At 29.7% G+C, this 22,235-nt stretch overlaps 3 protein-coding genes across 3 annotated transcripts; 1 reads left to right on the plus strand and 2 right to left on the minus strand.

Moving 5' to 3' along the window:
• Window positions 1-1,067: 1,067 nt before the first annotated feature.
• LOC145752373 (Friend leukemia integration 1 transcription factor-like) lies at window positions 1,068-4,359 on the minus strand. The gene is made up of 7 exons (XM_082568648.1): window positions 4,241-4,359; window positions 3,722-3,787; window positions 2,920-2,979; window positions 2,770-2,817; window positions 2,319-2,508; window positions 1,768-1,900; window positions 1,068-1,624 (listed from the first exon to the last, which is right to left on the minus strand). The coding sequence occupies exons 1-7, from the start codon at window positions 4,320-4,322 to the stop codon at window positions 1,160-1,162; spliced, it is 1,044 nt and encodes a 347-aa protein (XP_082424774.1). The 5' UTR covers window positions 4,323-4,359; the 3' UTR covers window positions 1,068-1,159.
• A 30-nt stretch (window positions 4,360-4,389) lies between these two features.
• On the minus strand, window positions 4,390-5,866 carry LOC145753604 (uncharacterized). Its single transcript, XM_082570007.1, has 6 exons — window positions 5,843-5,866; window positions 5,390-5,589; window positions 5,005-5,095; window positions 4,792-4,901; window positions 4,520-4,705; window positions 4,390-4,444 (listed from the first exon to the last, which is right to left on the minus strand). The coding sequence occupies exons 1-6, from the start codon at window positions 5,864-5,866 to the stop codon at window positions 4,390-4,392; spliced, it is 666 nt and encodes a 221-aa protein (XP_082426133.1).
• A 7,329-nt stretch (window positions 5,867-13,195) lies between these two features.
• LOC145753804 (dihydropyrimidinase-like) lies at window positions 13,196-22,059 on the plus strand. Its single transcript, XM_082570250.1, has 14 exons — window positions 13,196-13,325; window positions 13,625-13,744; window positions 14,322-14,510; window positions 15,547-15,726; window positions 16,314-16,427; window positions 16,901-16,976; window positions 17,433-17,589; window positions 18,097-18,229; window positions 18,772-18,923; window positions 19,404-19,562; window positions 19,854-19,942; window positions 20,254-20,337; window positions 21,157-21,243; window positions 21,695-22,059. Exons 1-13 carry the CDS (start codon window positions 13,218-13,220, stop codon window positions 21,240-21,242), a joined length of 1,647 nt encoding a protein of 548 aa, XP_082426376.1. The 5' UTR covers window positions 13,196-13,217; the 3' UTR covers window position 21,243; window positions 21,695-22,059.
• Window positions 22,060-22,235: the final 176 nt, after the last annotated feature.

Below are 22,235 nucleotides of genomic sequence, written 5' to 3' on the forward strand. Positions count from 1 at the left end.
GTTGTCTTTAGGTTGAGTTGTCTTTAAGTTGAGCTGTCTATAAGTAAAGTTTTATTGTGTTGAGTTGTCTATAAGTTGAGTTGTCTTCAAATGAAGTTGTCTACATGTTGAGTTGTCTTTAAGTAAAGTTTTATTGTGTTGAGTTGCCTTTAAGTTGAGTTGTCTTTGTATAAAGTTGTCTTCAGGTCGAGTTGTCTTCATGTTGAGTTGTTTTCGAGTCGAGTTGTCTTGGACTGGGTTTACATGGGGCTAAATTGTTCTTGGGTTTAGTTTTTAGAGACTTGGTAATTATATAAAAACTGTTATTTTAAGTTACCATGGGGCTAGTTTACCCATGAAAAAAATAAAACTTATGGTTGAGTTGTTTCAACATGAAGCTGTTTTAAGCTTTAAGTCAACTTATTTGTAAACTTTTCATGAATTGGAATTGGTTAAACTTTTAAGCTATACAAAGGTTCATTTATAAATCTTTTTAGCCTAAAAACAACCGATTTTAATTTACTTTCAACAACAAGGAAACTTATGTTCCAGTTTTATGGTAAAGCTTAGATACTATTTATAATAAACTATCCCGATTGATATACTTTAGTTATTTAAATTCAAATTTTAATTCTGCTAACCCAAATTAAAAGAGTTTTTAAATTATAGATTTTTTATGTTGTTTATAATGCCTTGTCGTTGTGGACATTGTATTGTCATATTTGTAGTCTTGTTGTTGAAGTGGTTATTAATACTTGTTTAGGCTTAGTTGTTAAAAATGCACAACATTTGTTTGATATGTTTATTATAAATAAAAAACCAAACAATAAAAAGTAAAAATTGTTTAAAAACATATAAATAAGGCATATTACGAAATGTTTAATAATTACAAAATGCATAACCAGTATGCTTTTAAAACAAATAAAAATACAATTCTAATAAAACCTACATTTCTATATGATTACAATATTATAAAACTACATGAACTAATAACTAAGTTCGTACCTAAAAATATATAAAATGCATATTTTGCGAAATATGATTATGCATAAAAATGGCAAAATAAATAAATTTAAAGCTTTGTTTAAATGGCATCTTTCAGTATATTTGAAGAAAAAAATATGAAGACATTTTAGCACAGTGGAAATTGTATGCTGTATTAAATAATTAATTAAACTAATTAATATTGGGGTTTATTTTCACTCGATTCGAGGTAGTTAAGTTTTTGGTCATATGACGAACATAATGCTGATTGTTGCGTCATATCAGTTGGCCCAGTCGAATAAAAACGATATTGGTCATATGAAGAATAAGAATTTGAAGAGTTTGGGTAATACGAACTTTTAGAAGTAGAATCATAAGAACAGTTAGGAATATAAGGGTCTGAGTAAAAACCATTGCTAGAGCTAGTTGTACATGGCTTTTTAGTATAATCTACACTACTATATTCACTGTTATTGTAATGACAGTTAGCAGGAGTTGTGTTGTATCCATATACTTGGTTGTTGGTGTAGTCTGTGTAGCCTGGAATAAACTTTCCGCTGTTGTAGGTTGCTTGTAGATTTTGTTTACTGAATTCTGGTTGTGATTCCGTGTTTGTTGAAGGTTTCTGCAGTGATTCTGCATAACTAGGCAGTCGGCTTGACTAAAAAAATGGTTTTATAAGTTAAATTTTTAATGATTTTTGAAAGTGACTTCAATTAGTAATTCGAGCCTTATTAAAAGTTAGACTTTGTATTTTAGCTTGTAAAATTACTTGCAGAAAAGGGCTAAATTTGATGTTTTTACCTGCGTGTAAGTGTAACCATATCTGTCAGTTGAGCTAGTAACTTGGATAGCTTGGGCCAGGCCTTGGAAGTCGAATTTGTAAGCATATCTTTTACCGTGAACTTTTGTCATTATATTTTTGTCGTAGTAATACCTGGTACAGAAAAATAAATGTGTTAGATTGCGCATTAAAATGTTTTTTTTTTTTAATTTATATTTGATATGGAAAGGTCAACTTTACGACCTAAAGATAGAGTAACATTGTTCACCCCGACCCAGTCTCAAGTTAGCTTTAGCAGTTTGGGATATTATAGATTATAATTGCCTGATAATTATACTGCTGATTAAGTGTTGGCTCAGCAGGAGTTCGTAACATTTATAGCACCTTACTCAAGGGCGCTACAGCATGAGATCACTGAAGATCGAACCCAAGGCCTCCAAAACCCGCTGCCGGTTTATTCATGGCTAGTTTTAAATCTTAGATTTAGTTTTGTTTTTTGCTCTATTGAATTGTGTATTGGGTCGTTTAAAAGCTCTACATTTGAGTAAATAGAAAATTTAACAAAACTTACCTCAACGCTCTGCTCAGTTTATCGTAATTCATGTTCGGTTTACTTTTCCTTTCTCCCCACCTCCTTGCCACCTCATCTGGATCGACCATTTTGAATTCCCCGTTTGTTCCCTCCCATGTGACACAAACTGAATGGATTGGATCACTCAATAACTCGAGCAAGAACTGCCACAACTGGATCTGACCACCACCTATAAAAGAATTGTAACATCAGTTGTTAGTTCTAAATACTGTTGTTAATGGGTCTAATCTTAGCTAGCCACCATTATAAATACGTTAATGGCAGCTAGCCTTACTAGCTGCCATTACAAATACTAAAAAAATTACTTTTTTGGGGGGGAATTGTACTCTGTAAACTCTACAATTAGGATAGCACTATTTGTTATACGTGTTTGTGCGTTTATACTTGTAAACTTTTTATATTCTTAATAGTAGATTGTTTAATATCTTACCTTGTTTGCACAATCTGCTGCAGAGCGGGCCGAGTAGATTATAAGTTTCTGCAACAAAATTAAATATTTAAATTCATTGCAATTAACAATTGCTAACAATTTAAGTTTTTAAACCATATTTTAACTGTCATGATATTTTATTAAAGTTACCTTCGAGCGAAAGTTTTTCTTTTACATTTCCATCCGAACCTTGGTATATTGCTCGGTAATCTAAACATAAAAATAATTAATTAAAATATATTTTTACACATAAATAATAATACAAAGATTTGTTTTGCAAATCCATTGCGGCATTCATCCAAATTGTAACAAAATCTTTTTACTTTCACGCTTATTGGTGCGCATAAACTTTAAAACAATGATGTCATCACAAACATGCCAACAACATTAGGTAACTGTCACTGTTCTAACCGCAACGGTTAAGTGTCTAGTTCGGATTTTTGCGGTACTTTTAACTTCATTGTTTTGACTCTTATAAGGTCAAAATTTAAGTTAATTCTTTGTCGCGTTTTTTATATTATGAAAGTTTTTTACACTTGAGCAATAATTCAATTATAACAATAAACAATAGAATACTTCCATAAAAAACCTAACTAATTTGAAAGTTTAAAACAACTTTAAACTATAAAACACGGCAATATAAAAATGGCAAAACCAATTTTATGGTTTAAAACATAACATTTTTGTTAACTTTTTTTATAAATTTTAAATTATAATTCGCTGAAATTAGACAACTTTTCAATATAACTTGAACAAAAAACCTAACACAGTGTTTAGAATACCACAAATTGAGTAATATATCATATTCACACCACAATGAAAGTGAAATCTAATATCCCAAGTTAAAAATAAATGATTACGTTATAGCTATAGTTTGTGAAGCGCAAACTTGCGACCATGAAGTTTAAACTTGCTTGTAGTGTAAACATGGAAGTAAAATTATCGCTCTTACCTTCAATGTTGAGGGGTTGTTTGCCGTTGTTTTCAGACTGGATTGCTGGCAGTTGGTTGATTACAGCTAAACATAAACAAAATAATGAAATTAGGTTGTATAACATGTTTCATTTTTCAATTTTTTTTTTAAACTTGGGGTTTGTTGCGTTTAAAAAATAGAAAAAAATTGTACATTTTGTTTTTTAAAATCATGTGTAAAAGTTTCCCAATTTGGGGCATATTTTAAACCATGATATTGTTTTTGTAATAGTTTTCTATTTTGCCATTGCTTTAAACTGTTGCTTGTTATATTTATAAGAAACAAGTTACTTTTAGTACAAATTAGTTCGAAGAAAATTCCCAATTTTTAATTGATTTTTGTCTAATTACATTTTGAAATCATGTGTTAAAAAAGTGTTCGTTAGGTTTTTTTAATATCATAATATTGATTTTGTATTAGTATCATATTTCTATTTCAGCGTTCTTTTAAAATGCTGCTTGTTATATTTATGACAAACAAGTAACTTTCAGTACAAACCTTGTTTTAGAAACTTTAAATGTTGAACCAGGACCTCGCTGTTGTATCTCGTTGTGTATTGGGTCAAGTCATCAACCGACATTCTGCACAAATCTGAACCAGTCACCACACTAAACTTGTTTAGGTCGATATGGTGTAAACCATACTCATTAACCACCCATTCTAACCATAGCATCACGTGACATGGGGACCATATAAGTGGGTCTAAAAGAACCATTTAAAATATTGGTTTACATTTGATTACTTGACAGTTATTAAATGGTAAAGTTCTTATGTCACTGAATTAAATTAGCAAGCGTTTTTTTTTTACCTGCTGGTACTAGAACCCTTTTTTCTGCCTTGATTCTGAACCCTGGGCCCCCGATAATGTTTTGTTGGGGGGCTGCGATGTTTGGTTGGGGTATTGGGGCTGGGTTTGTCGGGGGTTCGATCATTTGGGTTGGGACTGTGCTAGGGTAAGACTCGCTTAAAAATTAGAATATTTTAAAATTAAAAAAACGATAAAAAGTAAACTGCTGGTTCAAAAAGTTGACAAAGTTAAAAATTGTTACCTGTTGGGTCGTTGGTTTATGGTCTGGGGTTCGAATCCCATCTCTTGCGTTTCTTTCTTTACGTTAAAATCTTCGTCCAGCGAATAAAGCGAACTTCGGTTGCTCACAGACTAAAAAATAGAATTTAAGTCATAAAGTGTTTTGTTTTGATTAAAGTGATTTTTAATATAACATATTTTTGTCGTTTCGAGTTTTTAACTTGGTTATATTTACCATATTATCGTAATATTGGTTTCCTATTTCGTTGAAATTACTGAAAGCTTGGTTTTCTATTTGTGGATTCCAAGTCAGGTTCATTTGCGAACTAAAATAATAAATTGATAATTTATATAAAATATATCTAGTATAAAAAACATGTTATAACAAAAACTATAACTTGACATTGCTGGGTTTGATTTTATTAGTGTTATGTATAGCTTTTTAAGTATACAATATAAGTAAATATTCAATTTTTGTCGGACCTAAAAGTTAATTAACAGATAATTAAACCCTACAGTTAACAGCAGTTTTATTTATTTTGTAAGCCTATAGATTAGACGTATACATATATACTATAAAGCTCTATTATATATAGAAGTTTGTGAAATTATTTTCTTACTTGTTGTAAGCATCCACGTCGCTTATTGTGTTCATTGGGTAAAAACTACCCGGGGTCTCCATCAGATTTGGGGGCTGATCAAAAGGTAGTGATGTCACTCCACTGGGGGCAGTATTAAGTTGAGGACAAAGTTTATTTGAGGGGGAGTTGTGGAAGGCGTCGAAGATTGAGTTGTCCTCGCACACTAGTGATAGCGCTTCCTAGTGGACAAAGAAGTAAAAATAAAATTAAAAAGAAATGATATTAAATCTGTCGTTTAAAGATTTAAAATTAAGTCAGCGGCATTTTTGTTTGAAATATGATTTGAACAAATTTTTCTTAAAATTTCGATTTTTTTTCAACTGATTTCGTTGTTGAAAGATGGAATTAAATTCCTGTCAAAAAGTGTGAAAAAATTTTTAAAAACTGATTTTTGTGAAGTGTTGAAATTAAAGGCATGACGTTTTGTATTACCAGGGTTTCAAATTCTAGAATCATTTTAGATCGGTCGATTTAGGGTCTGTATATTAACTTCATATTTAAATTTTCTATCTTAAATACAATTACAGTCTATTAAAAAAATGATTAATTTTGGGCTATTGTGTTCTTTAAGTTGATTTTGTTAATATTTTAAGCATAAATTGAATAAAATTGTGACAGTAAATGTAGTAAAAAAAGAACAAAACCTCATAGTTTGGATCAAATGCTCATAGACACCAAGGATTAAAATCTCACTTAACGTTAACTACACATGATCCATAACATTTAAGTACAGCAGAAAATCTTTTCTAAAGGGGAAAGATTTATATCTGTCTGTCTCCACTTGTCATAAATGTCAGTTAAGAAAATTTAAAAAGTTTTAAAATGAGTAAAAGTGTTTGGTTTGTGGTTCTATGTTTAGGAACCGTCACTTTTTTGCGCAATGTTAAAAATATCGTTTTTGTTCTGAATGATTTATTAATTTTTCGGCAAACGCCAGGTCAAAAATTAAACAATTTATCAAATTTTAAATTGATACAGTAGACTACTTCTAAACCAATTAAAATTAAAGTTAGTTTAAGGAGTCTATCCTAATAAAGATAGCATCAAAACAGTCGCCAGTCGCTCCGACTTTTCGTTTTGATTTCACCACCAACTTTTCATTTCCACGTTTATTTAACTTAAACTATACCCCAAGGTGTAACAAACACAGTATGGGTGGTATTAATATGAAACAAAATCTAGTAAGTGTAGCGTGTTAGTTTATGGGGTTGTAAAACTTATATTGTCACGATCCAGTGGATATAAATAAACCCGACTTGACCAATTTCATAACATGTCAAATACAAAGTAAGATCAATTGATGTTACGACAATAATTAAGTTATTATTACAACACAAATGACTGTTATGATGTCACGGTTTATTGATATCATTTCTTTGTAAGTTTTGGGTTTGGTGACCGTGCCATAATTCAATAAAAATTAAAACTTCGATAAATATAAAGTTTGTGAAGCCTGAAATTGGCAGCATTGGGCCTTTATCTTTAATTTTTGATGTAATTTTACGTATATTTTTTGTACAATTTTTATCCTCGATGTGGGAAGGTCGAATGCCCGACTTAAACATAGAGTAACATCAGTTACTTCAACCCAGTCTCGAGTTGCCTGTGACAGGTTGGGATATTATAGATGATAATTGCCTGATAATTATGCTGCTGATTAAGTGTTGGCTTCGCAGGAGTTTATATTGTTTATAGCGCTCTTTACTCAAGGGCGCTACAGCATGAGATCAGGGGGAATTGAACTCACGACCTCATGTGTGGTGTAGCAATTGTTCTTACCATTTTACCATGCTGTCAGTTTAAAAATGTTAGAATATGTTTTTTTGAAGGAAAGAGCTTTTAATTAAAACTAAGAGACACAAATTACTTTTTAATAAATTTCAATTGTTTCAAAATCTTCGAGTGCCATTAACCATTGTCTCAAGTACAATCAGCTTTGTTTCCGATTGTGACGTCGTAACCACGGGCACGTGCGCAGCTTTGTTGACGCGGAAACAGGGCAGGTGTCGCGATTATGGCTCGTTGGGTTTTCGCGTTGGTTTCCACTTTTAATATTCGAGGAATATTGGCGACAAATTTATTGAAACATAAACTTCCTTTTTCATATTTCAAGATTTATTAATTTTAGATTCAAGGTCGATGTCGCGTGGATATTTAATTAGAATTTATTTAACTGTTCTTAAAACGACGTTTTTGTTCATAATTTTCTCGAATAACTGAATTAATCGAATAACTGAAGTTGAAATAATAAAAAATCGTTGTTTTAAAAACGGCAACTAATTCTTATTTGTGTAAACGTCCCTAAAACTACGGTTTACTTCTAGTTTAAACTTAATTTGTGGCCTCTGAGTAATATTAAGATATAAATATACGAAAATATTCGAAAAATAAAAGCTACCTTACTAACAACGGTTTTGTATCATTTTGTATTAATTATTACGCGATTGCAAATCAAGTTCAAAATGCTGATTAAAAATATAGAATTCCTTATTATTTTTACTCTAACTTTTCAAATAAATTTATTTTTATTTCAAATTTCGACAACTTGCACCTTACATTTGAGGTGACAAAGGTTAACAGTTTGCTGAAACCAGTGCAAACGTTGTGACTAATGACTCATTGTTTACACTAAATATTCTGCTCGTGGTGAATTTCCTTTTTGGGTTTTATACAAACTTGATTAATTGGTTTTATAAATAGTCAAAAAATATGATTAATTGTTTAATTAATAACACGTTAATTATAAATATTCATTTTTTTGGGGTGAATTAAAATTGATATTAAACGCATTTCGGGTTATTTTTATGCGGTACCCCATGTCTTTATTTTTACCCTATATTTTTGGGGTTACTTGCCCCCCTATTTATAGAGCGTGTAAAGTTAATTGGTCCCCAAATGTCAAAGTTAAAGATTATATCTTTTATGCTTCAATGCAACCCCTGTCAACCCCTTGTACCTCTTTTTAACGGGGGGTGATATTTTGGAAAAAATGAATTTGTAATTTACAATTAAATCACGATTTTTTGTATTTCCAAAACTGTTGATTTAAAACCGTTCTTTTTCACTTTTAAACACTACATAGTTGGGGTAACAATTTTGGGGTAACAATTTTTTTTTTAACAATAAACTATTAATGGTTTAACAAATGACATTATTATTTACTTTTATATACAAAGTTTTATTGTAAGTTATGGTCACAAACGTTTCAAATAAACAAGAATTATTAAACTCACCTTAACGTATGTTGAAGTATCGGGAACCGTTTGTGTCATGACGTAGTTATGACGTAATTGTGATGTAACTAAGCAAATCTTATTCAAGCTGCTTTAATTAATTTAATAATAAAATTTAAAAAATCTAAAAAAAATAATTTTGTTAAAATTTAGGTTAAATTTACAAATTGTTTATTCTATATAATATAGCATTTTAAATGCCATTTTCTTGCAATACATTTTAAATAAAAGTATATATTATTTAATTGCATTTAATACGTGTTATATACATTTATAAATTTAACGCAATATTTTTTTTTGATCGCTTATTCTTCGCAACGGTTAATGCTGAATAAATTGGGTTGACTGGGTTTATATATAAGCGCTATAACCCAGACAAAAAAGGTCGCGTGTTGTAAGAATTAACAGCGGGAAAAAGGGAAAATATGGTTTGTGGATTAAGTCTGCGGTTCGGGTTTTAATCTGGGTTTAAATTGAAAGTGCGACAATTAATTTATGGGGTTAAGATTATGTTAAAAAGTAAGTTTTGTTTGCATTGTATGTTTTTAAACTTGGCCGTTGAAAAAAACCTAAATTTAAATAAGTATTTGCCTTATTATTTTTAAGGTATTAAATGCATTAAAAATAAGTAAAAATTGACATTATCTTAGATGTAAAAATTGTTTATTTTACGAGTTGTTTTATCCAGTTATTTGTATTGCATAACTATATTTCACAATGTTAAGTTTTTTTTGCGTATTTTTTATACTTTGCCTTTATAAAAAAGGTTTAAATTTAAATACGATTTGCCTTATTATAATATTAGGAATTAATTAAATGCACAAGCGATGTATAGAAAAATAATTTAGTTTTTTGATTGTTTTTTTTCGCCATTGCATCCCCCTTGTACACTTGTAAAAACACCTAATTCTAAACACCGGATTTGTTTAATATTTCAGCTGATTAACTTAACTAGAAGTCACAGATTACAGTTGAACAATTGACCCATCCTTTAAACCCTATATTGTTACTAATTCAGTAAACCTATTGTTACAAACAAGGTCTAATTGTGAGTCATATTATTTTGACTATTTTACTGAAACACCCCGTTTTCCCAGCTCAAGATTTTCACATAAAATTTTATTTTAAAACAAATTATTTTGTAGGTTTTTGGTATAAATACAAAAATAATTGTCGTAGAATTATCAAAAAATTATATTTTAGTTTCAAATTTTCTTTAAAATATCATAAAAAAGAAATTATAATTTATTAAAGATTAGATTTTTATTTAAAATATTTTTAATTATAAAAATGCAATTAGCAAATTTAACATTTAATTATCGATAATTATTAGGGGTACTTTTCCCTTATGTTGCATGTACGTCAAATTACCCCAAATCTCGTATTACAGCCTCCGTAATACGAACCCCCAACTCCATTCTCCCCTAATCAATAATCTAGGGGTAAATACGTCATAATTCAGTAAATTAACCTTTTATGACGTCGGCAATTTGTGTAGCGATGAAACGCATCAGTAATCATCTTATTTCTTCCCTTAGTTTATCTTAAAAAGCTTTAAAAGTCTATTAATAGTACAGGATATGGTTCTAAATATATCTCGACCAAGAGTCGCCATTAGTTAGTTGATATATTGCCATAAAAGGTGAATTTAAAGTTGTTGTGTCAACAATGCGGGCTTTAACTGATGGTTCTTTGATGTTATTACGTTATAGTGGGTTTACATTACAACATTTGGGGTTTATTTTGTTGTAATTGTTTTGTTTTAATATGCATAAAGTTTTCTCTTTAGTTGAAAATTCTTTTTTTGCATCGGTATAAAAGTAAATGTTAAAACCGATCGTGGGGTTATAATGCTTTGTGTTTATTTGCTATTAACTAATAAACATTAAGTTCACGTTTTCGGTTCCTACAATGTTTAAAATATAATTTACTTTGGTTATATTTATAAATTGTTAAAAACTGTTAAAACATGATCGTAGGTTTACAATGCTTTGTGTTTATTTGCGTTAAATATACGTTATACGATTTATTCGCAAAATAACGATATTTAAATTATATTTACTGTTTTTATATTCAATAAAGTGTAAAAACTTGTAGAAACTTTTTAAAAAATCGAAATATTGCATAAAATTTACAAATTTAACAAATTTTATTTTAATAAACATCAGGAAAATATAACGACAATAGATCCAGTGAACTATATTTATCGTGGTATTATTTGATAATGCGTTATAAATTTTAACAAAAATGTTAAAAAAAATTGAGATAATTTTATTTTAATAAACATCAAAAAATAAACAAATTCGCATTAAATATAAAAAACCAAACATTAAAAACGTTTTTTAGAGAATACGATTAACTTCGTGGTCAGAAAAACGAAAAACTTTTGTAGCGAAATGTCGCGAAATGTGCGTGTTTAAAGGTCACGGTTGATTGGAAGTCGCGAAGATTTTGGATTCGGTTTCCGCGCGGAGTAATATTTCGTCGTCGCTCAAGTCGCCACACTGGCTAGCGCGGATGAATATCAAACGTTATAGTAAACAGGATCTATGTATTGTGTTCCGCTGAACCAGAACCGCGCCATATTCGCGATGTCGGATTAAAATGTCAAAAGTTTTTATCTCAAATGTCAGCACTGTCTTTTTAACGTTTCATCAAAATCTTTTTTTTTACCATTTTTGAAGGGATTCGCTTTTATTTTTCGGGGTAATTTACTAAACTTAATGATGCAAATTATGATTTATTATTTTTAGTTTTAGGAAAAATAAAATTATCTTTTTTGTAGTTTTTTATTTTTTCACAAAAATGTTGTTCATATTTTTTCTTAATAAACGTAGTTATTTTTTAATTTAAATATTTTAACTCATAGAAATTGCGACCTTTAAATATTATCGATATAAAAGCTTAATTTTATTTCATTTTTTATTTATTTAAAACTCTAATTTTTGCTAATTTCACAAAAACAAAAATTCAAAAAGTCACAAAATTTATTTTGCCAACACGAACTCATTGTTAATCGTAATGACATTATGACGTCATACTTGAACATTTGTGAATCAAACAGCGTGGGAAAATAATGCGTGGGACCGTAGTAAAATGTTGGTAAATACGAAGCAATTAAAATGTGGGTAAAATATAAGAAATATTAAAATGGAGGATTTTTTATTAGAATTGACATCAAAGGATTTTAGAAGATGACGTCAGGTTAATATTTAATGGTTTAAACTGTTAAAACTTTGAAGTAATTTTTAAATAAATCCATATTTTAATAGCATTACAGAATTGAATAAATATTAGTTTATTGAGTAAGATTTTTTACTGGTCAATATTTCGTGTGAATTGTAATTCGTAAAAATAAGTTTATTTGGGTTTATAAAATTCTATAATAGGCAATTTGGCATTTAAAAATATATCTAACTTATTTTAAAATTTAAATGTAATTGTCAATAACCAAAAAAAAAACAAAAAAAAATACATCTAAAAAAAGCCTTGGGTTTTAATATTTTGGGTTTTAATACATCTAAAAAAAAGCCATTTGGAAATAAATAAAAGAAGTTTTAAATTCTAATTTCGCCTTAGTTTACAGTCAACGAAATTTACAAAAAAGTCAAAATATCTCAAACCTCTCAGGTTTCAAACCCTCAACAATTTCTTCCGTTTTCTATTAAACTGTCTCCAAAACATCCTAAAAGTGGGTGGGGTTAAATTCTGGGTGTAAGGGGGTTTTATAGTCGTGGTAAACTTGTACTTTTGTATAATTATCATGTTATTTTTAATAAATATTTCTGTAAATAAATTTTTATCATTTTTTTTTTGTTTTTATTAAAATAATGGTGTAGTTTTAATTTTATTAAATTTTGGGTTAGTTTTTATTATTTGCAGTAGGTTTTTATTTATATTGTATTTTTTTTCAATAATTTTCTTGTAAAAAATAAAATTGAATTTAAATTTCGCATTTTGTTGTGTTTTTAATTCCGTGTCGCTCCGCAATTTTTATTAGGTTCCGCATTTAAAACTTTGCCGCGTTTTTATGTGGTTGACCCTTGACCCTGTCACGGTCTTACAGTTCTAGAATTGCATGCAATTGGTTACAAACTTTTATGTTAGTTGATAAAATGTAAATAATTAAAACTTTTTGTTGGTTTTTAGTATAATTAAGAAGATTAGCATTTCTAATATATTGTATCGTGTGTTTTTACTGAATTTTAGATTACTTTGTTTATTCCAATTTAATTAACCGTCTGACCGTCAGACCGTGTCACTAAACTTTAAAATCGTATTTAAATTTGTCAGTTTGGGATATTATGGATTATAAATGCCCGATAATTATGCTGCTGATTAAGTGCTGGCTCAGCAGGAGTTCATATCAGTTACTACACCTTGCTCAAGGGCGCTACAGCATGAGAGCAGTAGGGATCAAACCCAGGACTTTATGTAGTGAAACGTGTTTCAATCACCACACCGGCTGACCAGGCTTCCAGATTTTTATGAACTTTAGAATACTCTGAATTGTGTATTATAATATTTAACATTATGTTTTACATATAGGTGATAAGTTATTAAAAGTAATTATTATGGCTGCATCCCAAACCAGCAGACTTCTGATTAAAGGAGGAAAGGTTGTGAACGCTGATCGTTCATTCGAGGCCGATGTTTTTATCGAGAATGGAATTATTTCACAAGTAAGTTATAATCATTGTTTAACTTTTATAGTTTATCCTTTTAGTTTGTGCAAAAATAAATTGGTCTAGTAGCTTACATGCCTCTTACTAGTTTAATTCCGACTGCTACTTATGCTGTAATGCCCTTAAGGTGTAATAAATGGTATAAACTCCGGCTGAGCCAGCACTTAATCAGCAGCATAATTATCGGGCAAATTATAATCTATAATATCCCAAACTGCCAAAATCAACTCGAAACTGGGTTGGGGTAACAAATGTTATTATTAATATGTTATCTAAATTATAACTTCTTTTTGTAGGTTGGTAAAAATGTATCGGTTCCAGGTGGAACCAAAGTGGTGGATGCAACGGGAAAGTTGGTTATTCCAGGTGGGATTGACACTCACACTCACATGCAACTTCCATTTATGGGAACTCACGTAAATTAACTCAATTTGAGAATTTATTTGATCGGTTCAAAATAATAAAAAATTTTGTAATAAAACTTTTATTTAACTAATTAAAACATTAATTCCAAATTTTAGCATTTAAAAAAATAAATTGTTTTTGTTTATGCTGGCAAAAATTAAAAAAAAAATATATTTTTTTGTTAATATTTTTTTTCCAACTAATACTTGAGTCCTTTTCATTTAAAATCATGTTCTTTACATTACTGTAAAATAAATTTTTCTACACAAATTTATATTTTTTATTTTAAATCTTTATTCTCGATATGGGAAGGTTGACTCCGTGACCTATACCCCGATCCAGTCTCAAGTTGACTTTAGCAGTTTGGGATATTATTAATTATATTTGTCCGATAATTAAGCTGCTGATTAAGTGTTGGCTCAGCAGGAGTTTATAATGTTTTTAACGCCTTACTCAGGGGCGCTACACTATGAGATCACTGGTGATTGAGCTCACGACCTTATGTTGTGTAGCAAGTGCTCATACCACTGCACCATGCTGCTGGTTATCTTCTTATTAACATTAAATAAATTATTCACACAACCACAGGCAATCGATGATTTCTACACTGGAACGAAATCAGCTGTCGCAGGAGGAACAACGATGATCATAGATTTTGTTCTGGATCAAAAAGGAGTCCCTCTCATTGAGGCTTATGACAAATGGAGAAGTTGGGCAGACCCAAAAGTTTGTTGCGATTACTCGTTTCATGTTGCTGTCACTTGGTGGAGCCCACAAGTAAGTTTTATTCAATTTGGAGCTCTTTTAGCGTCGTCCACCAACTGTACTAAAATAAATGCGGAAAGGGTGAAATGTACAAGAGAAGATTAGGGTAAGGTTATAAAAAATTCCGCCCTTTCCGCATTTTATAAACTTGCTGGACGACGCTAATAGAGCTCCATCAGTTAGTTAACTTAATAATTAAACCAATTTCATGGTTTAAAACATGAAATACCAATTTATGGTTTAAAACATGAAATACCAATTTATGGTTTAAAACATGAAATACCAATTTATGGTTTAAAACATGAAATACCAATTTATGGTTTAAAACATGAAATACCAATTTATGGTTTAAAACATAAGTTTATACAGTGAATAATTTTAATTATTAAATTTTTAGTCTAGTTACAATAATGTTCAAAAAACACAATAATTTAAGTTTGTGTTTTTTGGAAATAGTTTTGTTAAAATATTAACTGTTGTTGTTAAGGTTTATGTTAAGATTTTCTCTTTCATTCTAGCTTATTTAAGTAAAACCTTAATCAAATTACCTTATTATTTCACCGTTATTAAATAAAATATTTACTCCTATACCTACACTACTATATAATTGAAGTTAAATTATCTTTATATATTGTACTTCATGCCAGCATAACCTTTACATTAGTTTTTATTTTATAATCATATTTACCATAAAAAATGTTAAAAATAAAATTAAAAAAGGCCAAATCAAAAAAATTTTTTTTAAGTTTTTTTTTTTTATTTTGGTTTTTCGCACATTGATAAAAGTAAATAATAAATACGATATACAATTAATATTACAACAATGCGACGGGAAAAAATGACAAAATCAATTTAATGATTTAAAACATGCCAAAAGTATTAATGTTTACATAACGATTTTAAGTATGTTATGGCATGGTCACCAAACCCAAAATATATAAACTAAATTGATATTAATTACGATAAAATAAAATACATTAATACACTTTAAAAAAATACTAAGTGTATAATATATGTTATATTATTATGCCCTTTATCTTATACCTAGGTCTGCACTGAAATGGAGGAATTGGTGAAGAATCGTGGAATCAACTCGTTCAAGATGTTTATGGCATACAAGGATGTGTTTATGTTGAGAGATGATGAGTTGTACGAGGTTTATAAAAGATGTAAGGAGATCGGAGCTCTCGCGATGATGCATGCAGAAAACGGGGACGTTATTGCTCATGTAGGTTAAACAATGATATTTGTATAAGGTTTTGTTTAGTTATATTATACTTGATCCATAAAGGTTGTATTTTGATTGTCGTATTATGGTTGCAACTCTTAACTAATACTTGCCTGCAGCAATTTACTTGTGCACCACAACAGCAGTTTTATTTATTTTGTGGGCACATTGAACATAAGTTTATTTATATTGCCCACTAAGCTGTCTGTATAATAAAAGCCTCAAGTTATTGATAAACTATTATATTTTGTATAAATTAAATTGGTTTATTCACAACCAATAGACTTTTAAGTAATTTTTTATTTATGTTTATTAAAATTCTATAAAAGTAAGTTTAACCATAGGTTTACTTGTAATACTAACGATATGTATTTAAGGTGGCATCAACAATATCCTAACTTTAACTTAAGTTTGGCCTCAACAAATTAATTGTTCAACAACTTCCTATTAGTGTTTGTAATTTTAACACTTTGTGACAAATTTGAAAATTGGAATTCCTAATCTTTTAGCATTGAGATTTCATGAATAAAAACGCTAAATAATTTAATATTAATTTTATTCGCTAATTAATTTTATTTAATTATTAGGAATCTAAAAGAATGCTCAACCTTGGGATCACGGGACCTGAAGGTCATGAACTCTGTCGACCCGAGGACGTGGAAGCAGAGGCGACCAACCGTGCAATTATGATCGCAAACAGGGTAAGTTTATCCTCAATGTGTTCTAATGAAAATTCTGTTAGTTTTTAAAAAATATTTAGAAAATGGACAACATTTTTAACATAACTTGAAACTGAGTCAGTGTAATTAAAAATACTTTAAAGTTAGGCTGTAATAGCCATTTTTATTTAGTATAGTCCAAGTTTAAATTTTTTCCTTATTTACCCTTGATGGGGAAGGTCGACTTATCGACCTAAACATAGAGTAACATTAGTTACTTCGACCCAGTCTCGAGTTGACTTTGCCAGTTTGGGATATTATAGATTATAATTGCCCGGTAATTAAACTGTTGATTAAATGTTGGCTCAGCAGGAGTTCATATCATATATAGCCCCTTACTTAAAAACATTACAGCATAAGAGCAGTTGGGATCAAACTCAGAACCTCATGTAGTGAAGCCAAGTTTTATGACTGCTTTACCATGTTGCCAAATAAAATAATTTTAATTTTTCAAGGTAAATTGTCCGATGTACATTGTTCATGTTATGAGTAAATCATCAGCAGATGTGATAACCGCTGCTAGGAAAAGAGGTGAATAAAATATTAACCAAACAACATTTTGTATTTTACAAACTTGTGTAAAGTTTAGGTCATAATTTTTTTAAAACTTTGTAAGATCAACTTTTTGGTTTTTGTATTTTTTAAAACAATTCTAATCTTACCTTGAAAGAGGAAATTACCTTTTTTAAACCATTCTATAACTTTTAAACTGATGTTTTTTACATAAATTTATATTTAATAAAGCTTAGTGGTTGGGATATATATATGTATGTTTATGTATGTCCAATATATAGGTTTACAAAATAAATAAAACTGCCGTTTGTGGTGCGATGGTAAATTATCACAGGCAAATATTAGTTGAAAGTTGCAACCATATATTAAGTTGTGACCATTTTACCACAATTAAAATCATGACGGTAGGGCGGGCTATCAACTAAACATATAACAACATGCTTAAACAAACAGTTTACTTCATTGTTGTTTTAGGTAATGTTGTATTTGGGGAACCTATAGCAGCAGGATTGGGTACTGACGGTTCAAATTATTGGCATAAGTGCTGGAGACATGGGGCTGCTCATGTTATGGGTCCTCCATTAAGACCTGATACTACTACACCTGCTTATCTTATGGATTTACTGGCTAGGTTAGTAAACTTTAAAAATGAATTTTAAAGTAAAAATGAATTTTAAAGTGATATATTTGCAATTTTTTTTTACTCAAAAATTAATCAAGTTGGTGTCACTGAACCCTGTTTGTGATGAGGTAGAAAGTACTAGCTTGTATACATTTACTACGCTACTTAGTACTTTCTACGTCACACAAAAAATATGGTAACCTGGTTTTTGATGTTAATCATTTTCAAGTATTTTTGAAAATTAAATAGTCAGTACCACAGACATTTTTGAAGGTTCTAACGCCATTTTGTGATTCAGTGTCAACCATACTAACTTGCTATATACATCAATTGCAAAATTGAAAAACTTTTGAATATAGCACTTTGAATTTTTTTGACATTTTTTTGTAATTTTAAAAAATTAGTTTTGCCTTTTCTTCCAAGTATAAAAATTGCCAATAGAATTTAAAATATAAGCCCTTTAACTACATCTTTAAAACATAACTTTCAAAATAACCTAATTCTTAATTTATATAGTGGGGATCTAGAATGTATTGGAACGGATAACTGTACGTTCAATGCATCACAGAAAGCAATGGGAAAAGATAATTTCACTAAGATACCAAACGGGGTGAATGGGGTGGAAGACAGAATGTCAGTGGTCTGGGAGGTAGAATTTGTTTTAAAATAACCTTCATTTTAATTGGATTTTATTAAACATTACTTTTTTGAAGGACTTTTTTGAAAAATTTTTGTTTTTATAAATGTAGGTGTGTGAATTATTTTTGGGTGTTAAATTTTTTTTGAGTTTTAATTTTGGTGGGCTTATAATTAACATCTTTTTAATTAGATTTACGTAGATTGGGTTAAATTATTAAATTTGTTTATTTGTCTTAACCTAATTAATTTACTAATAATTAATTGCAAAAGTAGTGCACATTATTTTATGTGGGTTTTGGTAATTTTTGTTTTTTTTAGGATAAAACTATTTGTTTAAATTAGGTTTTAAATTAGCATTTGTTCTGAATTAAAGTATTAAATTTATTTTAATTAGTGCTAATTATTTTATATAAACAAAATTACAACTAATTTAGTTAAATTTTGTTTTTTTTAAACTAAGTTGTATAATTTTAAACTTATTTAATTTGTAATTTAATAAAATTAAAGTAGGTAGTTGACTAGGTTTTTATTTTTATTTAATTTTTGTTGCAGAAAGGAGTTTGCACGGGAAAGATCGACGAAAACAAATTCGTTGCCGTGACGAGCACCAACGCTGCGAAGGTTTTTAATATTTATCCTCAAAAGGGGATAATTGCTCCCGGCTCTGATGCTGATATTGTTATATGGGACCCAGTGGCAACAAGGTAACTGGTTAAACTCAACCTAAGGTTTAAATTTTAAATTTAAAAATATTTTATCGACCAACTTAGATAAAAAGTCAGTTTAATATATTTTTGTCTTTTTATATATCTTTATCCTCGATGTGGGAAGGTCGGATGCGCGACCTAAACATAGAGTAACATTTGTTACTCTGACCCAGTCTTAAGTTGCCTTCAGCAGTCTGGGATATTATAGATTGGAATTGCCCGATAATTATACTACTGATTAAGTGTTGGCTCAGCAGGAGTTTATACTGTTTATAGCACCTTACTCAAGGGCACTACAGCATGAGAGCAGTGGGAATGAAACGCAGGAACTTATGAAGTAAAGTGTTCCAATCACTACATCTTAATTTTAATTAAAAAGTATTAATAAATATTCTTTTAAAAAACTAAATTTAAAATTTTGACCACATCATTGGTGATATAGCATCACAAAGTCTATAACCACCTCATATCTTATAGGGTAATCTCAGCTAAGACCCACCATCAAGCTGTAGACTACAACATATTTGAGGGACTGAAATGTCACGGAGTCACCGTTTGTACGATTAGTCGAGGGAAAGTGGTTTTCCAAGATGGAAAGTTTACAGTTTCTGCCGGAGATGGAAAGTTTGTGCCAAGGTCAAATATTTTGTTTTTTATTTGTCCAAATTTTTTTTGAAATAATTGCTTTTGTAATGTTTTATATATGCTTAGCCCCCCTTATGTTCGTGACTTTAATTGTTGTAATATGGTCACAACTCACAATTTATATTTGCCAGCCATAATTCACCACAAATAGCAGTTTTATTTATTTTATAGACCTATAAATTGGACATTCAAATAAAGTTAAAAATTTAAAATTTTTTGGTTAATTTTTAAGACGTAGTTGCTTTTTAAATCAAGTATTAATGTTGGGTTTTATTTTTATAGAAAACCATTTTGTAATTATGTTTACAATCGTATCCAGAAACGACAAGAAACTTTTGATCCAAAGAAAGTGGAAAGGGAACCTTACGCAGGTGGGATGTTAATTAATTACTTGATCTTTAATTAAACATTATCCTAATTCTTGATAAATGAACAATAGCCCGCTCTATGGTTAGGATTTTAATTGTTGTAACATGATCACAACTCTTACCTAATATTTGCCAGGGATAACTTACCTGTGCGCCACAAATGGCAGTTTCATTTTACATTTAAATTAGCTAGGTTAACATGAACAGGCAATTATAGTAAGTTATTAAAATGCACTAAGGTACATTGTTACTTTAAAACCTTTAAATTTTACTTTTAAATTAAAGTAATTTTAAAACCTTTATTTTACAAAAAGGTCCAGTCCATCAGATAAACCAAGTTCAGAGCCCGACAGAGAAGGTTCGCAACATGCACCATACAACCTCAATCAACTCATCTGGTGAGTACAAAAATTATCTAATGTTATTAAATGTTGTATTACATAATAATGCCGGCAGCGTGGAGTAGTGGTTTGAACACTTGGCTTCACTACATGAGGTCATGGGTTTAATCCCCACTGCTCTTATGCTGTAGTGCCTTCGAGTTATGCACTATAAACATTATAAACTTCTGCTAAGCCAACAATTAATTAGCAACTTAATTATCAGACAATTATAATGTATAATATCCCAAACTGTTAAAGACAACTCAAGATTTGGTCGGAGTAACTGATGTTACTTTATGTTTGGTTGTAAAGTCAAAGGATAAATAAATATAAAGAAAATTGATATAATTATCATTCACCTTTAAAATGCTTGTTATTTATGTTAACAAATTAATCTTATGTTAAAAGGAATAATGTAAGAAGGGTTATACATAACTATATGATATGACCTGATATTATTTAATGTTGTGCTACATATGTTAAATGTTATAATCATTATTTACTTAAGGATTTATATGTTAAGATGTTGATTAACCTTGCCATTTATGTAAACCTATCATTATCTTTATTTAATAAGGCTTAGTTGATGACTGGCCCCTGTATATGTTGTTGGGACAATTTATAGGCCTTTAAAGTAAATAAAATTACCGTTTGTGGTGTGTGGGTAAGTTATGTAAGGCAAATCATAGTTAAGAGTTAAAACCAACAATTAAAATGTTATCAACTAGGTAAGTTTTATGGAATACATTTTGGAGAGCTAATACATAACTTTGTGTTAGTTACCTTATCTGGTTATTTTAATTTTAATCGAAAATATTTTTACTTTCAACCAAGGTCAGCATAGTGGGAACCAATCCCCTACTACACCATCAACCAAGGTTCTAGCTCCACCAGGTGGACACTCCCAGATCTCTTTCTAAGGTAAACATTTTGTTTTTAAGTTGCTTATTTATATTTATATTTCCTTGATGTGACCTAAACATAGCCTTATATTCTTGATCTAAATATAGAGTAACATCAGTTACCTAAACCCAGTCTTAAGTTACCTGTGGCAGTTTGGAATATTATAGATTATAATTGCCCGATAATTATGCTGCTGATTGAGTGCTGGCTCAGCAGAAGTTCATATCGTTTATAGCGCCTTACTCAAGGGCGCTACAGCCTAAAGCAGTAGGTATTATACTCTGGACTTCATGTAGTGAAGCCAACTGATTTACCCACCATACAACACACACATAATAGTAGCAATTTTTAATTTTTAATAAACTGTGTGATAATGCATTAAAAAAATGGCAGAACCCAAAGTTAAAAAAACAATTTTTAACATGTTTTATTTCCAAGACATCGTACTTACAATTTAATTTGTTTTTAGCTACTTCAAATAAAAAACATAGAACATTAGTGGACAATCATTTTTCTATTTACAAAATTTTAATCATAGCTGTAGTTTCATAATATTAAATCATGTTTAGGGTAGCATTGTATATATAGTGCTTTGTATATTGGCATATAACATTTAATTATATTTCATATACTGGGTAAATAATTGAATTGTTTATAGAATTGGTAATAGCTGTATTTAGTTATATAACATTAACTGTAGTATATTAAGTTCCTTTAAAATTAACTTTTGTTTAAAATTAAATTAAATCTGTGCTTTTTGTTGATGCAATTGTGTCTTAAAATCCATTGTGCAACATCTTATCATAATTCGTGCAATCGATGTAAATAAATGTAATTCATGGGTGCATTTGTTTTGGCTTTAAACTACTTTTTGGTAAAGGCCAAATCAACGCGAAAAATGCAAAAAAAAAACATTAGTCTAATAGTCATGAAATATAATTTGACATTAGTCCAATAACCATGGAATATAGTTTAACATTAGTCCAATGACGCGGTTGTGAAGTTGGCTT

This window comes from Corella eumyota, chromosome 5, assembly GCF_963082875.1.
Source record: "Corella eumyota chromosome 5, kaCorEumy4.1, whole genome shotgun sequence".
In the NCBI taxonomy this organism is placed as follows: Eukaryota; Metazoa; Chordata; class Ascidiacea; order Phlebobranchia; family Corellidae; genus Corella; species Corella eumyota.